The sequence below is a fragment of the Cydia splendana genome, chromosome 15, assembly GCF_910591565.1.
Source record: "Cydia splendana chromosome 15, ilCydSple1.2, whole genome shotgun sequence".
Classification (NCBI taxonomy): domain Eukaryota; kingdom Metazoa; phylum Arthropoda; class Insecta; order Lepidoptera; family Tortricidae; genus Cydia; species Cydia splendana.
The window spans coordinates 12,883,697-12,910,125 of record NC_085974.1 but is presented as its reverse complement, the minus strand read 5'-3'; the positions used below and the strand labels follow the sequence as shown (position 1 = coordinate 12,910,125).

The following is a 26,429-nucleotide window of genomic DNA, read 5'->3' as shown; positions in this document are numbered from 1 at the left end:
ACGAATAGTTTACGTCTGGTTTAGACGATCGGTTACTTACTGCAACTAGATTATCTATGATTGAGCTAGTGCCAGTTTTGTATTTAATTATTATTTACCTGTGCCATAAAATACGTCAGTCTACGTATTTTCGGGTAAACATTATAGGGTAAACAATTCGGCGAATCAGAAGCTAAATATTTTTAGTACGGCCTGCGCCAACGAATAGTTTACGTCTGGTTTAGACGATCGGTTACTTACTGCAACTAGGTTATCTATGATTGAGCCAGTGCCAATTTTGTATTTAATTATTATTTACCAGTGCCATAAAATACGTCAGTCTATACGTATTTTATGACACTGGTAATTAAATTCTATCTATTTCAGACATTTAATTATATTTATTAACTTTTAGTTTCTCGTCAAGTTTGACTTGTAAAGTATTTAATTGTAGTTCCGGATCCTTATTAAATTAAGAGTTAGCGTTAGGCGCAAATTAATTAACCTTAATAAAAAATGGGTTCAATAAAAACACAATCAGTTGAAACTAACATTATATTACGATTAAAACTAACTTAATATTATCAATAATTGTCTAAATTGACTTCTAACGGCAACCCGTGCCGTCCGGAAACATTCAAGAACATTAACACTTATTTACAATTCTCTTCACACGATTTCACAAATATTTGAAAAGGACCTGACACAAAGTAGGTATATTGCGAATAGAAACTCTGTACTATTCTTAAATTTATCAAATAACGTTCATTTTCAAAGATACCCAAAGTAGGTTACCATTTCAGACGTAAATACGAATGTAAATAATTTTAATAATTTACAAAATTCTACACAAGCATATTTAAAAATATTTTTTATTTTGGAACCGATCAGTTGACGACCAATATGTCGGTATAGGTATAGCAATGACATTTCAGATAGATATTACCTAGGTATAGGTACCCCTCCGAATTATAGGTAGCAGCAATATATGTGTAACTGTAACACTACACACAACTTGCGGTTAAATTATTACAGTTTAATAGTTGGAACTTTCAAGATATTAAAAATTCACGAGCACTTACCAAATAGACAATCAAACACACACTTCACGTAGGAACGGGCAAGTTCTTAGCCACTAGCAATAAAATCTGTTCAGTGCTAAAGCACCAGTTCTGAATATCTTTCGCGTGTTTACACCAATACTCGCCGTGGCGCGGTTCGGCGGTCTTGCAGCGAGTTTTGACTTCCTCTTGCTGTTGCTCGTTGCCGTGGAGTAATTCGAACTTGTAGAAGTATGCCCAGGCGTCGCCGAAGTCGGCGTCGATCTTTACCTGTGGGCGAAGATATCAGTTTTACGAAAATAAGTTACCTGATTTATACGAGTATGGTTAGGAAAATAGCCTATTGTCCAATTTATCCATGTTATTTTCATATGCGTAATATATTTGTTGATAAAGTTGTACAAAACGGATGTGTTTTTGAAGTCAAAGGACTTGTATAAAGTGGTATTTTTTTAAAGTGCACGGATTATTGTGTGCCGGATACATTTACGTTCCGAGACGTGCGTGAACACCATTTTTGTGCATTGCTTTCAGGGAAAAATCCTCGACGATACTTGAATTTTATTGGCGTTGTGGGAAAATAAAAGCAATAAGCGCGCTCGACGTGGCAAAAGTGTAAACTTCCGTGGGCTTATTTGTCTGTTTGATCATTTCTTAGAATTTTACAAAATAAGTATACAATAACTAACGTATATGTTTCAACTCTTACCGCCACGATATTGTATCGGCAGAAAAGATCTCTGCTTCCCAACGGCGCGATACCACGTCACACAATTTCATACAAAACAACCCTTTGAACGCCACGCCTATCGTGCGCGGCAGGTCATCGTGAACCTTCTCGGATCGCTCAAAGGTTGATATTGGGTTGTAGCTGCGCGCGTCAGTTGACGTCTTTAGCGGTCAATCCCAAGTAACATTTTAGTCCTATAATTTTAGTTTTTATCGCTAAAAGCTTGTATAGACGTCGTATTAAGGTTTCAGAGGTGACCACCTGTCGTATAAAAGCGCTTGGCAACACCTTTTTCCTCTATAGGCTTATACAGCTAATATATTCTATAAGCAATTGATGTAAAGGTTTATTTCATCATTTTATAGAGCCGTTATAGGCGTGTACTATAACAGGTTCAAATATAACCACTATAGAGCAATATTACTGTATAATAGTATTTGGAATCACTTTTATGCAACTAATTTGCGCTATTAAGGTTCCCTGCCAAGCCGCTATAGTTTTGTGTTTTAACAGTGACAAAAACCCAACTATACAACGATTATAGACTATAGTGGCTTTAGAGATCACTGCTATAGTACATAATACTTTAGTAGTTTGCGCTATTAAGGTTCCCTGCAAGCCGCTATAGTTTTGTGTTTTAACAGTGACAAAAACCCAACTATGCAACGATTTTAGGATATAGTGGCTTTAGAGATCACTGCTATAGTACATAATACTTTAGTAGTCATATGAACACTATTATAGAACTGTTTTGCTCTATAGTAGCGTTTTTGGGACATATTTATAGCGTTAAAAAGCGCTTTAGTAGTTTTTAAATCCCTATTATATCTCATCGCTGTAAACGTCACAATGACTCTTTTATATCACAAAACTGTTGTATAGTGGTTTTGTTTTTTCTTTTAAAAGACAACAGCGTTATAGTTGAGTTTTTATGTCTTTTATAAACCGAGTTAGATACATAAAGGTAGAAAACGACTACTTGTAAATGATAAATTTGATCTGTAATGGCTACTTATATCTTGCTTATATAACTTCAGGCCTAAGCCACATAATGTGGTTCCGTACAAAATATTTTTATATTTTAATGAATTGATAAAAAAGACCCCAGTGATATTAGTGACTGTAGGTGAGATTTATCATCAATGATTTAATACAAGCATAAAATTGTGACGGTTTAGATATTTATCGACATCCATTACATTTTTTTTACCAATCACACTGAAAAAGGAAACAACAGTAATGACTACATCTAAATAAATAAAAAAACCTATATCTTTCTAAAGAGTTTGTAGGTGTAACTGGGTCACAGCAAAATTCTTTTGGAACCCTAATTTTAATCATGATGGCGGTGAATATTTCGTCGTAAGTTCTATAGTTAGCCTATAAAAGCGTCGGATTTACTTCTTGGCTGTATAGTAGTAACTATGGTGAATATCATAATATTTTATTAAATTATTTTATTAAAAACATAAATAAATCGAGGGGGCATTTAAAATTCCTCATTAAACTAATACTATTCTAACGGTAAAACTTCCGTCCCATATACTTTTTGCACTAAGGACCGAATTATTCGACATCTAAATGGCGCATATTAATATAAAGTCTTTACTTATCACTATTTTACTTAGTACCGTTTTTGTGAAGTAAACACAACAAAACCACTCACAACAGTTGATGGAAAACTTGATAGCAAATTTCGTAGTAAAGGAACTATGAATTCTACAATAGTATAAAAAAGCACTATAATACTATTTCAAATACTACTATAGTATAAAACAAGCACTATAATGGAATCTCAAATGCCACTATAGTATAAATTAACACTATAATGGCGTTACTGACAACAAATTAGCACAAAAGTGATCATCACATCTCTTTTATAGAACTAAAACGTCACGACTGACACTGCTACAGGTCTACTATATCACTGAATGGCACATAAGATGCGCCATTTCGGCTTTACACAATCTTCTTTGGTCTTTTATAGGACCTTAGGTGGTATTTGGGAAACGTTCTATCGACTACTATAGAACCACAAATTGTTACTTGGGATGGGATAAGTACATATAGATGTGGTGCATATAATGTTTTCCTTCGTATTTTCACGGAAACGTACGAACGTGTCTTGCTATTTCAGTCAGTCTAAATACAAAAAGTACTGAGGTTCTCTAAAGAAGCATGAAAAATACGAACGTTTCCGAGAAAATACGAAGGAAAACAATTACGCACTACATCTGTACATGAATAATCCAAGGCGCCAAGGAGATAGGTTTTTGACGTGTGGGTGACTTTTTTTTAAATAAATAAATCTTTTATTCAGGCGAGATAAACCTTGTAACCTTGTTTTGTATCTAACTTCTAAAGCAAAAGTCTGTATCGTTCAATGGCGCGGGTGGACTACCCGATAAATAGAGAATGATTGATTTTTCCGTCTAACTTATTTTGTAAGTAAACTGGTTGGCGCCTACGAGAACAAAAGCAGATAATAGGATTGTAATAAAACAATGCCATTGTTAGTATAGGTAAGTGAACAAGCTCAGTTCAAAAAATTTTTACTATACAAAGTTATTTCAACAAGTGACTGACTATGTCTTACCGTGCGGTTGAACCATTCCCTGCACTTATTCAGCTTCCTCTCAGTCCAGAAGAGTTGCGAAACGGCCAGCAATACGTGGGCGTCGTGCTCACATTTTTTAAGGGCGTCCACCTGTGGACAAATGAACATGATTACAATGGAATACTCGTAAATGATATGAATGAATTTCAACCTTATAGCTTACACAGTAAAATCAGTATTAGAAATCTTTTAAACAAATAGTTACGTATAGTTTGTAGGTTTCTAATAGAGCCCGACGGCTAATCCTATTGTCTATTGTTAAGTAAAACCGCACGTGCTACTTACCTGCAAAAAAAGGGTCTTAATAGGCCTGATGACAAATTTTGAAAACCCTTTTAATATTGTCGGTACACTTGTATTAGTTCCGAAAAACACTATATTTCAGTTATACTCATAAGATTTAACATAGATAATTGCATTTAGATTTTGATACAACAAGCAGAGGAACATCCAAGTCGTGTATTGACCACATTTACATTCGGGACCTTGTTGTGACAGCCAAGGGCTGCAAATCGCATATGATACACACAGCAGTAGTACATGACCCTTTGGCTGATCACTTAATTACTGGGATTAGTCTTTGTGGTGTAGCGGCAGGAAAAACCATTGCATATGACAAGTTAGATAGCCGAGCTTTAAAACAGGAGCTTAGTAAAATTAACTGGGAACCGGTGTTTGACATAAAAAACCCCAACGACATATATGAATTTATAGTCAATAAGTTTACTAAAATCTATGAACTGTGCACAGTGAAGGAAACCCTAAACAATACATCAATAAATAAATCAGTGTGGCTATCAGATAAATTATTGGAAATGTCTACCACTAAAAATAAATTATTTCAGATATATTTAAAAGACACAAATAATAAGCAAAACGAACTCTTGTACAAAAAATATAGAAATAAGACAAATAGACTTATGGCTAAGGCTAGGAACAATTCTATAAAAAAAGATATATGTGACAACTTCAGAAATCCCAAGAAAATGTGGCAAATAATTAACAGATTAACTGGGAGATTGGTTAGGGCAGTGGATGATACATTGATTAGATCATTTAAAATAAAAGCAAAAGAGTTATCCAATAAATTTTCCCGCGACTTTGAGAGTAACGTCACAAGTGTCCTAAACTCTTGTAACATCCCACTTCTTGATGAGAGTTCCTACAGTAATGAACCCAAGGTATCATTAAAACTTAATAAAATGAATAGAAATAATATGAAAAAAATAATTAACAATATAAATGAAAACAAAAGTGCAGGGTTCGATAAATTAAGAGCAAAAGATATCAAATTTCTAACCAAGGAAATAACACCTGTGTTGACACACTTGACTAATCAATGTATAACCCATTCTCTTTACTCTGATAAGCTAAAGGTAGGTGTAATCCGCCCAATACACAAAAAAGGAAGCCTCGCAAACACTAACAACTATAGACCTATAACAATTTTATCAGTCATAGATAAAGTAATAGAAAAATACATAGGTAGTAAACTTAATGAATTTTTATCAATTAACAACATTATTCATAAGAGACAGTTCGGTTTTCAAAAAGGTAAAAGCACAACTCAATTACTTGCACAGTTCACAGATGAAGTAAACCAGCATTTAAATGATAGGAAGCAGGTAATAGTGGTAATGATAGACTTTAGCAAAGCATTTGACACTTTGAATCACGAGACTTTGTATAAAAAACTTCAGCGAAGTGGTATACAGGGGCCCACACTGAATTGGTTTAAGCAGTATCACCAACAAAGATTTAACACTGTTAGTATTGCAGGAGAGCAAAGTGATCTCCTGCAATCCTACCACGGCACAGCGCAGGGATCAATTTTGGGACCAACAGAGTACCTAATCTATGTTAATGACATGATTAATATATTCCAAAAGGCCTCAGTATACCAATTCACTGACGACACATGTTTGTTGATTGCTAATAAAGATATGCGAGTGGCGGAGTGTCAGATGCAGAGTGAGTTCAATATGTTATGTAAATGGGCCCACGATGTTGGCTTGTCCATAAACTATAGTAAAACTAAAGTAATGCATATTTATTCTCCTTATGTTAAAATCTATGACACACCCAGGATCGTGGCCCACGAGCATGCATGCATGCACACAGCGCAGTCCTGCTGCAGGGATAACTGCGAGTCTTTGGAAGTTGTCAACAACCATACCTATTTGGGATTAAAAATTGACACCGCATTTAATTGGGGTCCGCATATTGATAATGTGTGTAATAGGCTAAGGGCTATTCTCAGTAATCTTTGTATAATTAAACAAAAAATGCCTTATAACATACTCCGTTTATTGTATATTGCTATGGCCGACTCCATAATTAACTACGGCATATCCAGCTATGGGCGAACCTATAAAACTTACTTACAACGAATACATAAACTACAGATTAGAATATTAAAAACTATAGTTCCGCTAAAAATAAAACAACAATTCAGACATAATTATGAAAACTTGTTTAGTTATTGCAGGGTGCTAAGTGTATATGATAAGGCTAAACTGGCTGTAATCTTAGAATATAAGCATTGTCTGGGAGAGCTGAAGAGATATAATAGACCAAATAACCTTCGCAGCCTACCCAATGAACCTAATTTTATGACTACTAAAAATAATAACGAATATGGTAATAGAACCTGGTCCTCTTATGTTCCTAAAGCTCTAAACAGCTTTCCCAGTCATGTAATTGAAAATATAGATAAGAAACCTAATAATATTAAGGATATTGTTAAAAAGGCACTGATAGAGATAAATATAAAAAGACTCAGTAGCATGTAAAAACACTTAATGGTAATGTTGAATAATGTTCATAGGGGTTGCTCCCCATGTCCCTTAGTTCTAATAATCTTAAAAATATAAGATTAGTTCTAAGTTGCCTGTATATTTATTCTTTTTTTTTTAAATAAACAGTTTAAATCTTAATTATTTTTTTTTTTTTTTTATTATAGCTAGTTTAAACTTCGCGCGAAAACGCCTCGCATGCCATTTGTGACGTCATCATTTAGTTGGTGGTAGGGTGGTAGACATTGTTTACATACTTACAGTTACGAATTTCCCTTGAATCCGAATGATAATGTTAATTCAGCATCATATATTACGATTAGGGATAATAAATACATTAAAAAAAAAATATCACAATAACTCATTTTGCACAAAAACTCTCACACGGTTCCAGTTTAAGATGAATTATTTAGATACATGTAAATTTTGAGTGAAAATCACCGAGCGCCGGTTTTACTTTTTATTTTTTTTATTTTTCTAGTTACGACAGCCAACATGGCAATGATAGTTCCATTCAGCCAAATAATTAAAAAAGTTTGTTGTTGAAATATCGTATTATTTAGCATTTTATTTAAATACTAACAAATAGATATCTACTTTATATCGTGTAATAATATTTTTTGGACGTAATAAATATTTAGTGGCGAAATAATATTTTTTTGCACCTTTCGAACTCTTTGGTGAGGACGTATAGATTTCGGTCAATGAGGTTGTCTATGTTGCTCTAAGAAATATGTTATGGATTGATGACGTCACTGTTTAGAACGCTTCTGATTGGCGTTTCAGTAAAAACGGCCGATTGGAGAATTTAGCACTTTTATTTTATTGAATATATTAATAATCCTTCAGTTTATACTGAGATTGGGCCATTTTTTAGAATCATATTAACATATATGTTTCGTTGAAACCATTATTTCCATGATTCTTTGTTACTTGCAACAGGCCTATTATTCTATTTGGCACCTGAGCGCGAGGCCTATTATTCTATTTGGCACCTGAGCGCGGGCTAGTCCAACGCTCAAAAAACCAGTGTAGGTGCGCTCTCCGATAGCGCGCCTTTGTTACGCATCTCGATGAGTTGAACGGACCACACACATCGTAACAAAAATATTTATCCATTAGTTCATTTTGAATCTTATTGCAATTTCCATAGGAGTTGTAATTCAATTACCTGGGTAAAGTGAACGAACGATTTTGTATGCAGGTGGTTGTGGCACGTGGCACGAGCGGTTTTACTTAACAATAGACAATAGGATTAGCCGTCGGGCTCTGTTAGAAAGCTACACACTATACAACTGAATTTCAACCTAAGATTAGTCAACAAATTCACTAGTTCACCGGATTATTCTTATGTTTACCCCTTCATTCCCTGCTATCTTAAGAAGATCGACGGTACGTATTGTTGGAAACCTCTTCGGTTCGCAGCCGCTATTAAAGAACCTTTGCCCCAGCAGCAATTGGGTTTACTAGCAATGTGTCCACGCTCTGTGCTACTTTAGTCTAGCAATTCTTTTAACTATGTCAACAGCCTTGGTTTTCATGAGGATTTTCTCATTTTGAACTTCGATCTGGCAAATAAATTTTGAACGAATGCACTAAAAGTATATATATAGCCTATAGTAACTCACGCTCTTGGTCTTCCTCTGCGGGCGCGACTCCATGAATATAGCGTCGGCCCACAGGCGGCCAGCGGTCGGGCATTCTTGAAGAGCTTTGGCCATCACGGCGTTCGCTATCTCCGCGCTGCCGTTACGCCTTTCTAGCCGCACGCTTTCTAACCTGAAAAGTAAATATAGTTAGCTTGGGTTATTAAATTAAATTAAATATAATTTATTATCAGGCAACTAAGGCCCATAGATACATACCTTAAAAACTAACATACATACAATAGTAAAAATCTTACAAGCTTAAAATTAAATCGGCGACACGGCGATACGGTCGACGGTTTTATGCTTATATTTAGCATGGTTAGCAGCAAAGTAGAATATAAAAATCACGCTTCGAATTTAAAAATAATGCTTGACAATCATTGGATTGCATACCAACATCACAAAAAATATTAGGCCGCACAACGTCTACATCTACTTCCGTTATCAAACTTGGAATGTAGTACTATAGTAGGTACAATCAGCAGTAGAAGTTGCTAAGCGGGCCAGGTATTCAAAATGATCTTGACGCGACTTTATTTTTAAGAGAATAAGAGCGTGTCAAGGTAATTTTGAACACCTCGCCCGCTTAGCAACTTCTGCTGCTGACTGTACTTATTAAGTTCATTAAAATTGTCAATTGGAATTGAGTGCATTTATTTTGTTTCGTTCAATTTCTAAACAAAGCAAAAGCCAAACTATACCTATTGGCTACACCATAGGTTTAAACACTGGCAAATTTAGGACTTTTTCTTATATGATTGGGCCTTAGGAGATAGGAAGTTAACAACTATTTGGTATTTGTTGCGAACGCAACCTTTATTTATATAAACCTAATGCAGTAGCTAAACGCACCCGTCGGGCTCGGCTAGTATTTGGAAGCTTTTTCTAAAGCACCAATAGGAGCGCTCCACATACCCTGTATCGCGGCCAATTAGAGGCACCTAAATCTAAACCACCAATTTGTACTTTCAAATTATGCAAATCACTATTTCATCAGCCTCCATACAATAACCACACCACTTCTACATCTAACCGTTTAGTTAAGAAACCCTTGTAAACCAGTAACTTTTGGAAGATTATTGACCGAAGCGAAGCGAAGGTCTACGTTTTGACTCGGGCATTTTGCTTTCGTATGTCCGGATGTTCTCCTCTACAGGTCGCAATTCTTAACCGATTCTCGTGAAATTTTGTGACCGAATTTTATGACTAAATAAAATTTTTTTGTCAATCCGGTTTTTGGAAATTTTTAAAAATGGCGGAGTCGTGATGCCTGGCGCCTAACCAAATAGTGGTATCGGTACCATACGAGTGTTTTCTTTTTGTGATATGTTTATAGATTAAATGGCCAAAAATTCAGAAAATTTATTTCGCTGGTTTCGGAGGTATTGAGATATTTAATTTTAACTAATTTTAATTTGAGAAGGAGTAGCTAAATTTCGTCAACCCATCTAAGAACTACTTGGCTCAGTTTGTAAACGTTCGCTTTTTCTGTTTGCACAGAGGGTCTGGGTTCGATCCCCAGTAATTGTATGCTGGGATATTATATCTTTTTGTATTTTTTTACACATAAATTTCGTATTGTTTTTTTTTTAATTTACTATATTTAAAGCTCTTAGCACCATGTTATTTAAAGCTCTGCTCGCGAGGTCTACAGCTCACAGAGCCACTAGTAATAGTTTACTTCAAATCGAAGCTTTTTATTTGAGTCGTCGAGATTCTGACCTGCACGGCGGCTACAGTATTAGTAACTTACCATAGGTCAGCATTCTTTGGATTCCTAAGTCTAGCCTTCTCCAGAACCGATCTGGCTTTGGTGATGTGTTTTAACTTTTCCTCCAGCCGCGATAGTAATATCCACATAGGAACGCTGGTCGCGCATTTTTTCAACTGAAACAAAGATTCATTTGAGAATTACATTTCTTTGTGTTGTTTTCTGAAAGTAGACCTTATTGCAACTTGTAAAGGTACAACTTCCTGAAAAACAGACACTTATAAAAATTGACAAATTTAATTTTGATGTGTCTTCTTTCTAGAATATTCATTAGATATAAATATAAATAGAACTCTGATTCTGTAACTTAAATGCAGCATATTTTCTCAATAAGGAAATTTACCAATTTGCCTAAAAAGAAAATGTCAATGCATATATTAAAAAAACTACCCGATCACCCTCCAAAATATTATTTTATGACAGCAGTGGTGTTTTTTCTACAAAAATAGTTGGTAATGAAGTACTTTTCAAGTCCAATCGTTGGTTACCCTACTCTATTTCTCTTAGTCTTAAATGAAAACCCGAATAACAACATTCTCAATGTCATTTTTCCTGCTTCAAACAAGCAAATTTGAACTTTACCCCCTGCGTATAAGTGTTATGCGCGTCCTCGTCCTTGCCCATCTGCTCCTCTATCTGCCCTTTCATCATGTGCAGCTTCGCGTAGTCGCCGAACACTTTGATGGCTTCCTCTAGTTTCAAGCAAAATTGAACCTTACCCCCTGCGTATAAGTGTTATGCGCGTCCTCATCCTTGCCCATCTGCTCCTCTATCTGCCCTTTCATCATGTGCAGCTTCGCGTAGTCGCCGAACACTTTGATGGCTTCCTCTAGTTTCAAGCAAAATTGAACCTTATCCCCTGCGTATAAGTGTTATGCGCGTCCTCATCCTTGCCCATCTGCTCCTCTATCTGCCCTTTCATCATGTGCAGCTTCGCGTAGTCACCAAACACTTTGATGGCTTCCTCTAGTTTCAAGCAAAATTGAACCTTACCCCCTGCGTATAAGTGTTATGCGCGTCCTCGTCCTTGCCCATCTGCTCCTCTATCTGCCCTTTCATCATGTGAAGCTTCGCGTAGTCGCCGAACACTTTGATGGCTTCTTCTAGAAGCTTCAAAGCGACCTCTAGGTTGTTGAGCGCCCATTCCAGTTTGGCGGACTTTATCATTACCTGTTGAGTAAATAGCACGTTCGTATTAGTGCGAAGAAATGTAACGACGGCCGAGTGTGATATAAACGGGCGAGTGAAGCGAGGTCGTTTAGTAACTCAAGGCTAGGAATTCCTATTCCAGCCAAGGTTTGTTCAAATGAATATTATAAATAAATAATAATTAATTGTTTAATCGGGGCGACATGTGGCTCAAGCCTACTTTGACGCCCAAACCGTGTCGTCTATAGGACCCAATTACTACCAGATTGTCCAATGCAGGATTTTAGTACTAAAAGTACGCCAAATTCACTCCAGCTTGCCTAACAGGTATGATTGATGCGGCGCTACTGCGGCCTAGGCCAGAAACAATGTTTGAAAATTCATAGCCGGCGCGTCTCGCTGAAGCTCCCGCTACATTTTTCGGAATCTGCCATGTAGGTCATGACATGTCAATATTTCCGCACATAATTGAGAAATAGTTTCAACTTACCCTAGGTGTAGGCGCCGATGCTCGAGCTTTAGCCAACAGCCGTCTCGCTCTGTCGTATTCTTTGTTCTCGCTCTCGAGTTTCACAGCAGCGAGCCAAATTTCCTCCGAATTGGGATTGGCCTGGAAAGCTAGGGACAGGATACCACGGGCCGCTGGGACATCACCTATGACGGGAAACAAGTAAATCATGAGTAAATGTATTCGAACGGTGTTTACGGTCTTACCCCCTTATACATAAACGCGCTACAAGTCTCAATTAGCTAATGGTGAATCAACTTTTTTTTGTCATTAGTTGCCATGGTTACGGTCTCCTGGGTCACTCTTAAAATACTAGTTATTTCGTATTTAAATGAACCAAACTTGAATTTTTTGGTAGTTATAAGGCCTTTCCATAATGGGACATCTACTAGTAGAACATGGTACAGCAGCTCTTCTAAGAAACTATGCTACTATTGTATTGCTGGCTGATGGGACAGAATAACAACAAGAAATAGTTCATCGACCCTAATACTTTGTATTTATCTGTCCTTTTGACTTATGTATTTGTAAGAAAGGGATAAAATATAATTTAACTACTTAAATTAGGCCCGTAAAGTTGCATGAATAAGGGGGTTACACTTTACACTTTAGTTGCACAGCTGGTGGCCAAAAAAAATAAAATATGTAAAAATCAAATGGTGGTCAAATCAAGTTATTTGTTATCATAACCGTAAAACAATATTGAATACAGTAAGTAGTGCATAATTATTTTCCATCGTTTCACGGAAACGTACGAACGTGGCTTTCCATTTCAGTCAGTCTCGGTACTCTCGGTACAAAAAGTACTGAGATTGACTGAAGTAGCATGACAAATACGAACGTATCCGAGAAAATACGATGGAAAACAATGATGGACAGCAGCAGAAGTTGCTAAGCCGGCGAGGTGTTCAAAACCTTGACACGCTCTTATTCTCTTAACAATAAAGTCGCGTCAAGATCATTTTGAACACCTCGCCCGCTTAGCAACTTCTGGTGCTGACTGCACTGTTGTAATCTAATATTGGGTAGGTAGCAGGTACCATGTTGTTTCTCTAAGTATGCGGCGCGGAACCAGATAGAGCGCGTAACCGTTCTTTGAACGGAACACGGAATGCGCGTAGCAGTAGAAAAATTAAGTTCTTACCAGCCAGCCATTTGGATTTAGCGCCCATAAGCCATAGCACCTCAGATTTAGGACAGTGTGCAACAGCTCTTTGCAGCAATGCTTCCAAACTTGCGCGGGTTCCATGTTGTTTCTCTAAGTATGCGGCGCGTAACCAGATAGAGTTCTTTGAACGGAACACGGAATGCGCGTAGCTGCAGAAAAATAGTTCTTACCGGCCAGCCATTTGGATTTAGCGCCCATCAGCCACAGAACCTCGGATTTAGGACAATGTGCAACAGCCCTTTGCAGCAAAGCTTCTAGACTGGCGCGGGTGCCATGTTGTTTTTCTAGGTACGCGGCGCGTAGCCAGATGGATTTCTTTGAAGGGAACACGGAGAGCGCGTAGCCGTAGACGGCGCGAGCGCATTCGTATGCGCCTTCGTTTGCGCACTGGAAATAAGACGAATAATTAATAGTTATTTGTGTTACAAGGGGGCAAAGTTGTTGTTTAACCGCTCGTGCTAATATTGATACCCAAGCAAGCGAAAGATTCCAAAATTGAATTCGAAAAATGGAATCTTGAGCGTTGCGAGGGTTTCAAAGCACGAAGGGTAAACAAAATTTGCCCCGAGTAAAACACAACATTTTTCACCACACCAACCCGAAGCAAATATTAAATGTAAAATATCAAACCAAATCAAATCCAAATGAATGTTATTAAATATTTATCATCCAAAATCATCACTTAAAAGTCTATTCTACCAGCAAACATAAGAAAACAAAAACTTCAAAAAATGATAGCACAAAGTGCAACTTTGAATTTTCAGCCCGTTAGTAGTAATAATCACACAACCTCGAGAAAATCATAATGATTGGCCGTGTCGAGGGAACAAGAAGTAGAGGCAGAGCTCCAACTCGCTGGACGGATCCTCTCCTGGAGGCAATTAATAGTGGCACACAGTCCGCACTTCATCAGGCTCAGAACAGAGCAGCCTGGAGACTTCTTATAGATAGCGCTACTTATGGTGGTCACGACCCTCAGCTGTGAGGATAACGACGAAGAAGAAGTAGTAATAAGGGCAATGATGACGATGTTAGAAGATAGCTTAGATGGAATCATAAATTGGTATCATTTAATTTGTAAACATTGCTATTAATTTACTACATTTAATTTACAAATTAATTTAATAAAATGAAACTTACTGCCTCCGCATCTTCCATCCAAGTGTGTTTCTGGTCCTCTTGTTCAATACCTTGTCCAATAACAGATCTGATGATCGCCTGAAAATAATATCAAATATTAACCTTCTTTACATGGGAATGGCCAGGAATAGTTTTTGCTCTCAACTCCTTTGAGGTAACAGGTTGTATCTTATACTCCGTTGAATGAGTAAGAGCAAATTTTTTCATTCGTTTCAATCTTAGTTTAACCATAGAAACTCTTCATGAAAATTGGATCATGTATCAAAGCACTTAAGGTAGACATTTTCTTGGCGAGTGAAAACGCCCGATTTCTCTGCTTTCTTTGAACCAGTGCTCGCGATTGATCTCAACTCCGTTGGCGCTTAGCGATGTGATCGCTCGATCTATGACCTTTTCTACTGTTAGTAGTAATCTAAAATGATTCATATAACAAACAGCATAAGGTTGATAGTCACCTGGCAAGTATGAACCGCGCCGGATTTCTCCGCCTCCATTGCTTCTTTGAACCAGTGCTCGCGATTGATCTCAACTCCGTTGGAGCTTAGAGACGTGATGGCTCGGTCTACGATCTTTTCTACCATGTGTGTGTTGCCTGCAAAGAGGAATATGGCTTTTGAGACACGGAAAACAGCAATTATCAATTTTTACAAACGAACATCGAACAAATTCGAACCAAACTAGTCGTACAACATTCGAGGGCACAAGACAAGAAAGTCTTAAATAATTCAAAAAACTTACCATGAGCTTCCTCAAGCTTAGCAGCAGTCACCCAAATCTGCCTATCCGTGGGAATATTTTCCCTAGCCTTATTCAAGACTTTCCTCGCGTTTTCATACGTCTCAAGCCTTGCTAAAGCCAGCCACAGCTCCACACTGGTAGGGCAGCATTCCACGGCGCGAGAGAGGAGAATACGGGCGTCTTCAGGGTTCTCTAGTTCGACTGCAGCCTTCCAGAGACGGACTGAGTTGGGGATGTGTTCAAGAGCCTTGCGGTAGACTCGCCGTTTAGCCTGTAAAGATGTATGTATAATTAATAACGAATTGTTGAAGGGACGCGTCATTTAAAGAGCTATAAATGTTGATGTTTGATGTTTGATGTTTGATGAGAGCCAAAGGAATTTGAACCGTTTATTTAGAAATTACATTTCTTATTTTATGATAGCGCCACTATTCGTCGCGCGCTTTAGCTGCTATTTAACCTTTTCGCTGCCACGTCAATGAAGTAATAATGTGTCATCAACGCCATGTCACAAATTGCACGTAAACAACTCTATAACATATCAAGTCGTGGCGTGTGGGGCACGAAATGTACTGACTTTATATCACTGAGAAAAAAAATCGTTTAAAACAATTGAAATTGCATTAACGTTTAATGCTTTAAACAGTTCTATATGAGCCTATTGAACCAAGCAGTAAAGTTTACTGTTCGTACATTACGTGCGTACGTACGTATATTAGTTGTTATTGTATATAGCAGTTAATCTTAATGAAATCACTTTTTCATCACACTCGCTCAGTAAATGTGGAATTGCACGCAGGTTTAGCGGGAGTTATAGAAAAAGCGTTCTCCCTAGGGAGTTATGAAGTTTCTAGTGCCATAATTAACAGTTTTTTGTCTTTATACTTAATTTTTGTATCGCAAGTGTGGTGAAAAACATTGTGTGTAACTCAGGGCGTAATAATATTGCAAACTCGAGTCTATAAATCGCTCCGGCAGGCCGTCGCGATTTAACTTACTCTCGTTTGCAATATTCAACTTACGCCCCATGTTGCACAATGTACTATAATGTGTGGTCGATAAAGTCTATTTCAATAGAACTTGCTAACTATGTAAACAAACAACGTAATTTTGTTTTATCACTGTTTCTCTTTGAATTTTCACACCACCTCATCAAATACCATTGAAACTATACACATATACACTATTGAAACGGTCCGTTCCGTAAAATACATAAATATGTAACTGTATCTTGGATATTTAATTAAAAGTTTAAAATGGTTTCATAAGTTAGGTTATTAGGACCTGATGGAATGGCGGTTTTGTTTCTTTTAAATTCTACAATTGTCTATGATGGGTAGTGTTGTGACTAAAGTTTGTAATATAAACCCGCTACACACTACCCAACCCACGCTCTTTACCTACCGCCGCGGTTATAAAATACATCAATACATCATTCTTAAGTACTAATTTGTCTTCTGATCGTGATTAAACAAATTAAAAATAAGTAACTACTTGTTTTTTACTTTTGGTATTTTATTATTCGATATGGTTTGACATTAGTGAAGTAGTAAGTAGGAGTCTTGCCCATCACTAGTAAATTGATCATTCAGAGACAATTTCAATATGGCGGTTTGTTTACATAGTTAGCAAGTTCTATTGAAATAGACTTTAGATCATATTTTTTTCAGTGTATCAAGTCAATGGCGGCGAAAAGATTAAAATGATGAATGTATCTTTCGTATCTAAGTTTCAAACTACTTTAGGTTTTGTAAGACGTTTAGTGATTTAGATTTTTATTCTCATAATGTTAAATGTAAGTCGGTGTAATTCGGAATCTGTATTTATGTATTTGTTTCAGCTATTCTTCTCTTTCGTCCTTTTGGAGAAGTTATGTGAAGTTTTCGTGCGGCACGATCTATCACGGCCGCAGCGCAATGTCTATACTTCTATCAGCCTTTTAGCAGCCAAGGGCTACATAGTAGTTAACGAAGTTGACGCGGATCGCACTTTGTTAATATTTGTGACTATCAGACATTGTCGTTTGTCAATATTACATACAAAATAGCCAGGGAGGCTCGCGGGCCGCCTGTTGCCGACCGCTGATGTAGAGGCATAAGGTTCTATGAGTTAAACACAAATTATTCAAGTTAATATCTTACTTTAGGCTCCTGCTCCAAATCTGCAGCCTTCACCCAGACCCTCACACTATGCGGTAGATTCCTGGCCGCATGTGCTATGACAGCGCGAGCAGTGTCTATTGGCTGTAACCTGGCCGCTTCCAGCCAAAGCTCTTCGCTGCTTGGGTTCACTTCGCAGCCCTTCATGATGAGGTTACGGGCTGACTGTACTTTTCCTGTATAAAGAGCCATTATTAATGAGACATTCTAAATTCGAAAGTTCGTAATAATCGCCATCTACATTCAGTTAGCGTAGCAATTAACACGCCCCTCGTAACATGAATGGATCTGACGATTTCTGTCCACTTTTTTTTTGTACAAACTACATGCCAAGTTTCATGCCGTAGTTTCATGCCGTAGTTTCATGGTACAGTAGCGGGAGGTGATTTTTTAAATTATTATTTTCATTTTATTTATCTACTCAAGAAAATTTTAGCAGTAAAATGCATATTACAGCAATTTTTACCAAGCTCCATGACAGTTTGTTGACGAACGGTAGCAACGACACACGTTTCTTTATTAGCTACTGTTTTAAGGTGTACTACTACTATTTTGTATTTTCTGAAAAAAACTAATAAAGTAAACAAACTTGTCGTAAAAAACGGTAACTCACCAGTAACTTCTTCCAATCTAGCGCTAGCAATCCAAGCAGGCGGGTGGTTCGGATTCGTCTCACGCACAGACTTTAGCAGCAACCTCGCCTTCTTTATATCATTAATGTCCCCTCCATATGTGGGTATCATCGACTGGAGATCCGTGAGGTAACCTTTGGGGTCGACTACAGTTTGACCGGTGACCGAGTCAGAAACCTGGGACAGTTTCACTGTCATAAGGGTGTTTCTCGCTTGACCGATCTTTCGTAAGTCCAGATCACCTGGGAAAAAAATGCATTATGAGAAGAGAAGGGAAAAAAGGAATGAAAACACTTTTATTTTGGTTAATATACATCATAGACATAAGTATACTAAGTACAACATAGTACAAAATACTAAAGCCGCAGATGGGACTGCTGAAGTAGATGGCGTAGTTCAGCCCAATACCCATACATTATCTGGTAACTTAACCAGTATGTTTCACAATACATTTACCACAAATTGTATGGTGCCCAACAGCGCCATTGATAACAATGTTGCATACTTTTAAGTTTATGTACATACTTATTTGTCTTAGTACACGCAAAAAAACAACTTACCAGACGGAGTCAACATCCCGGGAGTCATAACACCAGGCATCATAGAAGCCAAGCCTGAATTAGGATCAATGGACGAAGTGGACTCTCCTCCCAAATTCCTGGACAGTACACTGTCCGGCAATGGGGTAAACTTCTCAGCGCGAGGGTTACGCTGTTTTCTGTTGCGCGCATCACCCACTTCAGGAATTGCAGACCATTCGTCTTCTGACACCGTTTTCAATTCACGCTTTAGGTCAGAAAACTGCTGTTGTATTTTTGGTCTGGAAATAAATTATAGGGTAAAGTACTGCCAGAAATCAAACAATTGGTCCTAAAATCAGTCACTTAATGACCTCTCCAAATGTCACTGCACAATTGCATGTGATTTGCAATGCATTGCGACATTTAATTGATCATTTGAATTTGTAGATCGTATTTCTATTTTAATTTCTATGTTATTTTATTTATTTGTAGCTTCAGTCAATCGAGACTAACTGAAATAGCAAGACACGTTCGTAAGTTTCCGTGAAAATAGGATGGAAAATGATGCAGTACACCTGTACAGCCTTCTTACCTTTCTTGACGATATCTTTCCAAGTCTTCTTTAAGTCGTTTTTCTCTGTACTCTTTTCGCTTCTCATCCATTCTCTTGTCAATGGACTCATAAATGGCATCAGCCTCTGCATCATCTTTGTCGTATGGATCCTAAATGTGGTAGATATTTTATTAATAATAAATAAATAAAATAAAATAAAAATTCGTTAATTAAAATAATAAAGATAAAATTACATAACTAGCTCTGTAGTCCCACAGTAGGCTAGGCCTATATGGTTGTGACTGCTCTACAGAATTACTAAATACATAAACTTTTGGGGTATCCTCTAAACCAGCGGTCGGCAACAGGCGGCCCACGAGCCTCCCTGGCTATTTTGTATCAAAGAGAATAGATAGTATAGAGGGGTCCTGTCATAGTAAATTTTGTAGTCACAGTAAATTTACTGCCATCTATCGATACACGACTAAAACTCAAAATGAAAACGTATAAAACTATCGAAAAAATTTTTTATTTTTATATCATTTTGACCCATGTTCATTCACTGATACCTATGTGTTAAGAGCCAACAGGAGTGGTCATTCCTCCATACAAACGTAGTCCTCGTTTTCCTCCGTGGTTTTTGAAGCTAGAGCAATGATTTTTTCAACACAGATTAATATTGTCAATATCTGTGTCGGACCGTTTTGCTTTTTTTGATATTTTTGTTTTTTAAGGCGCTAGAGCCCTTCAAAAACGGCCAAAATGGCCTAATAGACTATGCCGCAATGAGAGGCGTGGTATTCAAAACTGATATCAATTAGCCAAAAAAGCAAAACGGTCCGACACAGATAATTTCATAATCATTTAGATTTCCAAATTTGGTTACGATTGGTTAAGTTTTGGGGGAGGAAAAAGAGGACTACGAAACCTCGATTTTTGTCATTTTTACGCAGGATTTTTCGCCTCAGCTGCAGTTGTCCCTATCGCACTAATTTTAGGGGCGGAGTCAAGTTTCTAAATACGTACACAGCCAGAAAAGTGATGGGCAATAGTCGACATTTAATGTCGATAATCTAGTGATGTAAGAAGTTATCGATAAACCGTCTTGTGTGAAAATATCTAGACCCTAAGATACAAGGGGTTTTGGGTTGAGAGTAGGGAACACATTTTTGTAGTTATGATATACAATCTATTATGAACTTTTTGATTCTAATATTTCAAATTAGAAATCAAAATCAAAAATATTTTATTGCATGGTTAAAATGGATTAACAAAATTTTTAGGTACCTACAGGCACGCTTCGTAATTGTCGAGCAATTTAGGGTCCTAGCTGAATTGGTTGTTCCATACTTACTCGTGCTCTATGGATAGTCCAATTTAGCTAGAACCCTAAATGGCTCAACAATCACGGAGCGTGACAGTACAAATGATTCATGTTCTGTATATCCTGCCCTACAATGGCGTTAATATTTGGTTGTCATGTCTATACTTCGTTTTTAAGCATTATTGAAAAAAAAAAATCGGGCAAGTGCGAGTCGGACTCGCGCACGGAGGGTTCCGTACCATATAAAAAAAAAACAAAAAAAAAAGCAAAAAAAAAACGGTCACCCATCCAAGTACTGACCTCTCCCGACGTTGCTTAACTTTGGTCAAAAATCACGTTTGTTGTATGGGAGCCCCATTTAAATCTTTATTTTATTCTGTTTTTAGTATTTGTTGTTATAGCGGCAACAGAAATACATCATCTGTGAAAATTTCAACTGTCTAGCTATCACGGTTCGTGAGATACAGCCTGGTGACAGACGGACGGACGGACGGACGGACGGACGGACGGACGGACGGACGGACAGCGAAGTCTTAGTAATAGGGTCCCGTTTTACCCTTTGGGTACGGAACCCTAAAAATAGTAAATACTAATATTAACCACTAAGTACATAACTATTACAAAAAAAGCTAATAAATAATTATACGATTGCATGCTTAAAAAAGACACGTCACCTTCACTCTAATGCTAAACAAACGAAGAATAAGAACTAACAGCGATAAGACCGCCTGTTGCTACCTTTATCTACATTGTAAATCGGTTTTAGGGTTCCGTACCCAAAGGGTAAAACACGGGACCCTATTACTAAGATTCCGCTGTCCGTCCGTCCGTCTGTATCTCTGTATCTCACGAACCGTGATAGCTAGACAGTTGAAATTTTCACAGATGATTTATTTCTGTTGCCGCTATAACAACAAATACTAAAAACAGGATAAAATAAAAATTTTAGTGGGGCCTCCCATACAACAAACGTGATTTTTGACCGAAGTTAAGCAACGTCGGGCGGGGTCAGTACTTGGATGGGTGACCGTTTTTATAAATAATGGTACGGAACCCTTCGTGTGCGAGTCCGACTTGCAGTTCGCCGGTTTTTTTTAAATTTGTTTTTATGTTTGTGGTGTAATAAAGAATATTTTAGAGTCAGACCAAGAAAAGTCTACAGCAATTTTGATAGCACACGCAGTGCAAGTGTTATTTATATGTCATAATTTCATAGAAGCGACGTTTGAAATAATACTTGCACTGCGTGTTCTATCAAAATCGCTATAGATTTTTCTTGGCCTAACTCTACTTTAAATTACAAAGTAAGGCCTAAATTATAAAATAATCAATGTTTTTTTTTGTGTTTATTAAACTTGATATTTTGTCTATAGTATTAGCGGACATGGCCTCAAAATTTAAACCCGCTTAAGAATCGGGCCTTATTTCGTGCATTATATACAATACTACCCATTTTTGTGTAGTCATTATTTATACTATAGAAGCATTGTTTGAGTAGCCAATTATTTAAACAGTATTTTTTTAAAGGGCAACGGTGGCAATATTTTAAGGTCTGGATAATAAGATACAGATCTTAATAAGGATATCAATGTAAGTGAATGTTACCATGACTACCAAACAAACAAATGTGATAGAATTTGCCAGCTGGCATTGTAACATTCAGACAGTTACCTATGTAACTAATCTGAAATATGAATAAATTAGTAATATTTTAAACAGGAAAGTAAACCGAATTTTGGCCTTTTGCTGGACACAATCACAATAGTAATTTGTTTTACAAGAGGGCAAAGTTTATCGCCACCGGTTGATGCATTTGCAGCACCAATGGTAGAAAATGCAAGCTCATCATCAACTGCATAATCGACGTTTGATATGACTATTGAATCCGAGCTTTTTGATCATGAATCATGATAAAACAAAATTTTAGAAGGTCGCAGAATAGTGGATTTAAAATATTTATTTTCTGTGATCTCAAATATCAGGCACGATCATACAAATTGTACATTTGCTGATCTTGCCTTTGTCATTGAAAGACGTAAGGGTTTACACAGAGAATATATATTTAAGTGTAATATGTGCAAAAAAAAGGAAACGATACACTCTGAAGACCCAAAAAGAAAATGTTAGTAAATACTGCTCCTCCCCATGGTTACTTGGTTCCTTATTCAACCTACCTGAAATTAAACGAGTAGGTTAGTAAATTATATCATTTTACATTATAAAGTTAAATGTTTAGGTATCTCAATCACTTACTCACTGGTGGACATGGACGCAAAATTTTTGCCCATCTACTTATACTATCTTATAAAAAATGAAATTTTGAAAGTTAGCACGCTTAAAGTTCGTTTTTTTTGCATTAAGGTAACAGATTTTGACATGTCTTATTAAAAATTACCATTGAAAAATAAGTCATAGCAAATATGTTAGAATTATAAATCATATTAATCATATTAATGAGCAAGAGCACCCTAAACCGGCGAGCGTGTATGAGGAATGTTATGAATGTGAAGGAAGCGAAAGTGGTATGTCAGGATCGTAGCAAGTGGAAATCCGTGGTCTCTGCCTACCCCTCCGGGAAATAGGCGTGATTGTATGTATGTATGTATGTATGTATTAATCATATACTTTTTTATATTCTTTTGCTTTCATAAGTAATATAAACTAATTTTTGAAAGCGTTTTTCAATAATTATTAATAAAAAGACACGTCATGATTGTTTACCTTCTTTCTAATGCTAAAAAATAACGAACTATAATAACCGGGCCTTATTTGGTACAGAACCTTGATTTGATAGGTACATCGGATATTCTGGGCCCCTGAGTTTGTTACGTAAAGGACAAAATGGTGACATGTGGTTAGAGCTGATACTGTTAAACTAGTGGTTCTGTGCGCTAAGTATAAAAAATAAGCTTCAGCGAACTCATTAAGCCTAGAAAAAACCCTACACCCTACTGCCACTTAAGTCAGTCTTGAGTCTTTGAATCAATTTCCGTAGTAGTACTACTACTACTAAGGTACTAGGAGGTAATAAGGCCTATAGTAGGTATAATAAGGCCTACCTGAAAAATAATGTTCTTACAACAGTGTAACCGTGTTAGTTATTTGAGTAACATATATGTAAAGTGATACAATTAAAAGCTAACAGCAAACCAGTACATAAATTATATCTTATGTACTTCTTATGAATTACACTCTTATAAAGGTTTCGGCTAATTACGCTTAATTACTTGAATAAAGGTAGATGAATTGCGTGCGGTCCAATAGGTAACCACAACTCACGGAGTCCAAAACAATAAGCTGATCAGCAAAGTCAAGTAAACAAAGCCAAGTCACAGTAGTAGAAAGATTATCGAGTTCCGTAAACGTAAGCCGGGTCAAAAAATTCAATCGCAACACAGTAAGTAATAAGTGAACGCCTCGTGGCAGTAACGCACGAAAAATAACATTGCAAATTGTCGGCAATGAGGCGCGCGCGGGTGCAAGCGTACCCATCTGTGTGCGTGCATTACACACACAAATACAGTCTCTCACGCCCCGTCAGAGCGACGGGTATATTCAGCTTGAAATCTCAAAATTGACTTTTAGCTCAGCTCCCGTTTCGTCTTAAAATTGTTAAATTTGAAACGGTGTCGTCAACGCCATCTAGCCGACTATAGGCCAAAGGTGTGTGCGCCATCTATCCGAGAATGACTTTTTCTTTATTTCCGAGGCACGTTTTTTTCTTAGACTTTATTCATCTTATACGGAGTTATAGTGCGTAAAGCAAATATTGTCAGTAGCAATGTAAAGCAAACGAAAGTAGGGCAACACTCAAAGAGTAGTATTGCGCTAAGAAAAGCAGCAATGTACAATGTACATCAAACCAAAACTTTTTTTTTCCGCTGAGCGCGCCCGTCAATTCAAATTGTCTCTCGCGGATTCTCTATTGAAAATGTTTGAAATTGTTATTAATAGGTATAGACGGACAATTTAAAAGCAGTGTGTGATGTTGATAAAAATGATTAACTAATTTGAAGATCTCAAAATAAATTTAGAAGTGGACTATGCCGTTAAACAAGAATGTATGAATAAAATCATTGCTTCAGCAGGTAGATGTCCTACTGGATTTTAATATTTTATTAGATTTCTCCGTTGGCACTGTAGGCATTGTAGGCATCTTAGCTTTGATTAAGCACAATCCTATTTAATATATTGGTATTTAATGGTGCCACAGCAGAAATATCTCTTGAAATAGAATCGATTCAGAATGTAAACAAAGATGATGGCTGTCAGTGGCGATCCACACTCCACAGATAAAACACAGATGACACGCGATTTTCGAATTATTCGAACACAGTGTTGCTAACCCGCGATTCAAATTTGCCGCCGTTTGCTACTGACAAGATTTACTTGACCCAGTATATGTATGTCTTTGTTTGTATGTAACATTGACAAACGACAATGTCTCATAAAGTCACATATACACCGTGTTTTTTTTGATTTCCGTTAATTTCAAGGGTGCATTCCTGAGCTTAAATCAAGTAACTTTCTCAAAGACACCGATGTTCTAATTAAGTCCATTTCGGAGATAATCCATAATTTATTTTTTTCCTATAAGGCCTCTACAAGCATGTACACTTGCCTTAGGGCCGGCTTACATATTGATTAGTGTTTAGAATGAGTTCATACATTTGCTACTAAACTTAAGTACAATCTCAGTCGATTGATGTACGAAATGACATTGATATGTCACAGATTTCAATTGTTTGGTTGAGTTAAATGTAATGCCCGTGTTACAACAACGCTATATGCTACATTTAATTACTTTTTAAACAAAAAATTTTTTTTTTTTTAATTAACTATGCCATTTAGTTCTTATAAACGTACTTAACTATACCCCGAAGTTAACGGAATTCAATAAAAACACGGTGTACAACACTATGCGTAAAGCAATTGTGAGTCAGGTGCAATTTGCTTGTGATCTTCCGGCAGGCGCACAAGTGATTTTCATCACCTGGCACTACTTTTCCCCCAAATAAAACGCCTGGCATTGTTATATTTGAATTAAATACATAATTAGCTATTATATCACACCAAACTCAGAGCTCTATAAATTGCACACCTTCAATTGATTTTACAACCCCTTTGTTGCCCATCCACTCCCGCACCCACCGCTGAACAGCTGCCAGGCGCCCGAATTCATTAATAATGATAGTAAGGCACACTAACTAGAGGGATTTCGTTGCTCTATAAATTGCATACCTATTTCCGTGCCTAGTTCTCCTGCTATATGCCATAAACAATTAGTTTAGAACACATACATAAACATAGACTAGAGTTTCTAGAAAACTTTATCCAATGTTGCATATGTGATGGCAGCTAGTTGTAAAATAGGAATTTCATTACCTTTGAGAACAGTGATCCACTGTACCCAGAGAACTCATCATAGTTAGAATCATTCAAGTCCTCGTCATCATCTTCTTCCTCGTTCTTCTTGCGTTTCGCAGCAGGTGGTGCATGTCGGTCGTCACTACACAATTAATAAAAGGTACAGTATCAATTTTGAGAGGGGAAACTAATTTAGAATAGTATTGTTTATTTTATACTTACGATACATCGTTAGCATCTCGCGCGGGACCGATATCAGATCGAGTAGTGAAACCAGTCGCTCTGAAATGTGGAAGATTAATTGCAATTACATATAAACATCGATATTAACAAGAAACTTATAAAATTGTATAAAATGCGTACCCTCTGCCAACACCAGCAACATAACCTAAAGGTGCTGGGATTCCGAGAAAATGCTTCTTGTTTTTATTAACAAACGCTTGCGGTGGCACAGACATTGTTCAAAAAAGTACTTATTTATTGCTTAAATTTAGTTTTCCGTAGCTTTCAAGAAAATAAATACAAATTCTTGTTGTCGCTATTTGTCACTTGACTTGACGTATAACAA

At 37.0% G+C, this 26,429-nt stretch overlaps 1 protein-coding gene across 1 annotated transcript; it reads right to left on the bottom strand.

The window, feature by feature from the left end:
- Positions 1-764: 764 nt before the first annotated feature.
- Positions 765-26,429, bottom strand: LOC134797693 (pre-mRNA-processing factor 6). The gene is made up of 17 exons (XM_063770039.1): positions 26,225-26,429; positions 26,084-26,143; positions 25,880-26,003; positions 19,210-19,340; positions 18,657-18,916; positions 18,078-18,338; positions 17,447-17,640; positions 15,306-15,576; positions 15,023-15,159; positions 14,568-14,645; positions 13,598-13,814; positions 12,242-12,405; positions 11,596-11,772; positions 10,585-10,718; positions 8,811-8,961; positions 4,367-4,477; positions 765-1,310 (listed from the first exon to the last, which is right to left on the bottom strand). Exons 1-17 carry the CDS (start codon positions 26,317-26,319, stop codon positions 1,086-1,088), a joined length of 2,790 nt encoding a protein of 929 aa, XP_063626109.1. The 5' UTR covers positions 26,320-26,429; the 3' UTR covers positions 765-1,085.

Bases quoted from the DNA above. Each gene is read 5' to 3' on its own strand.
- LOC134797693 (XM_063770039.1), bottom strand. From the start codon at position 26,319: ATGTCTGTGCCACCGCAAGCGTTTGTTAATAAAAACAAGAAGCATTTT. The intron at 15,160-15,305 runs GTAAGTTTTTTG...TCCTCTTTGCAG, and splicing joins TAAGCTTGAGGAAGCTCATG to GCAACACACACATGGTAGAA. The intron at 13,815-14,567 runs GTAAGTTTCATT...TCTTATTTCCAG, and splicing joins GGATGGAAGATGCGGAGGCA to TGCGCAAACGAAGGCGCATA.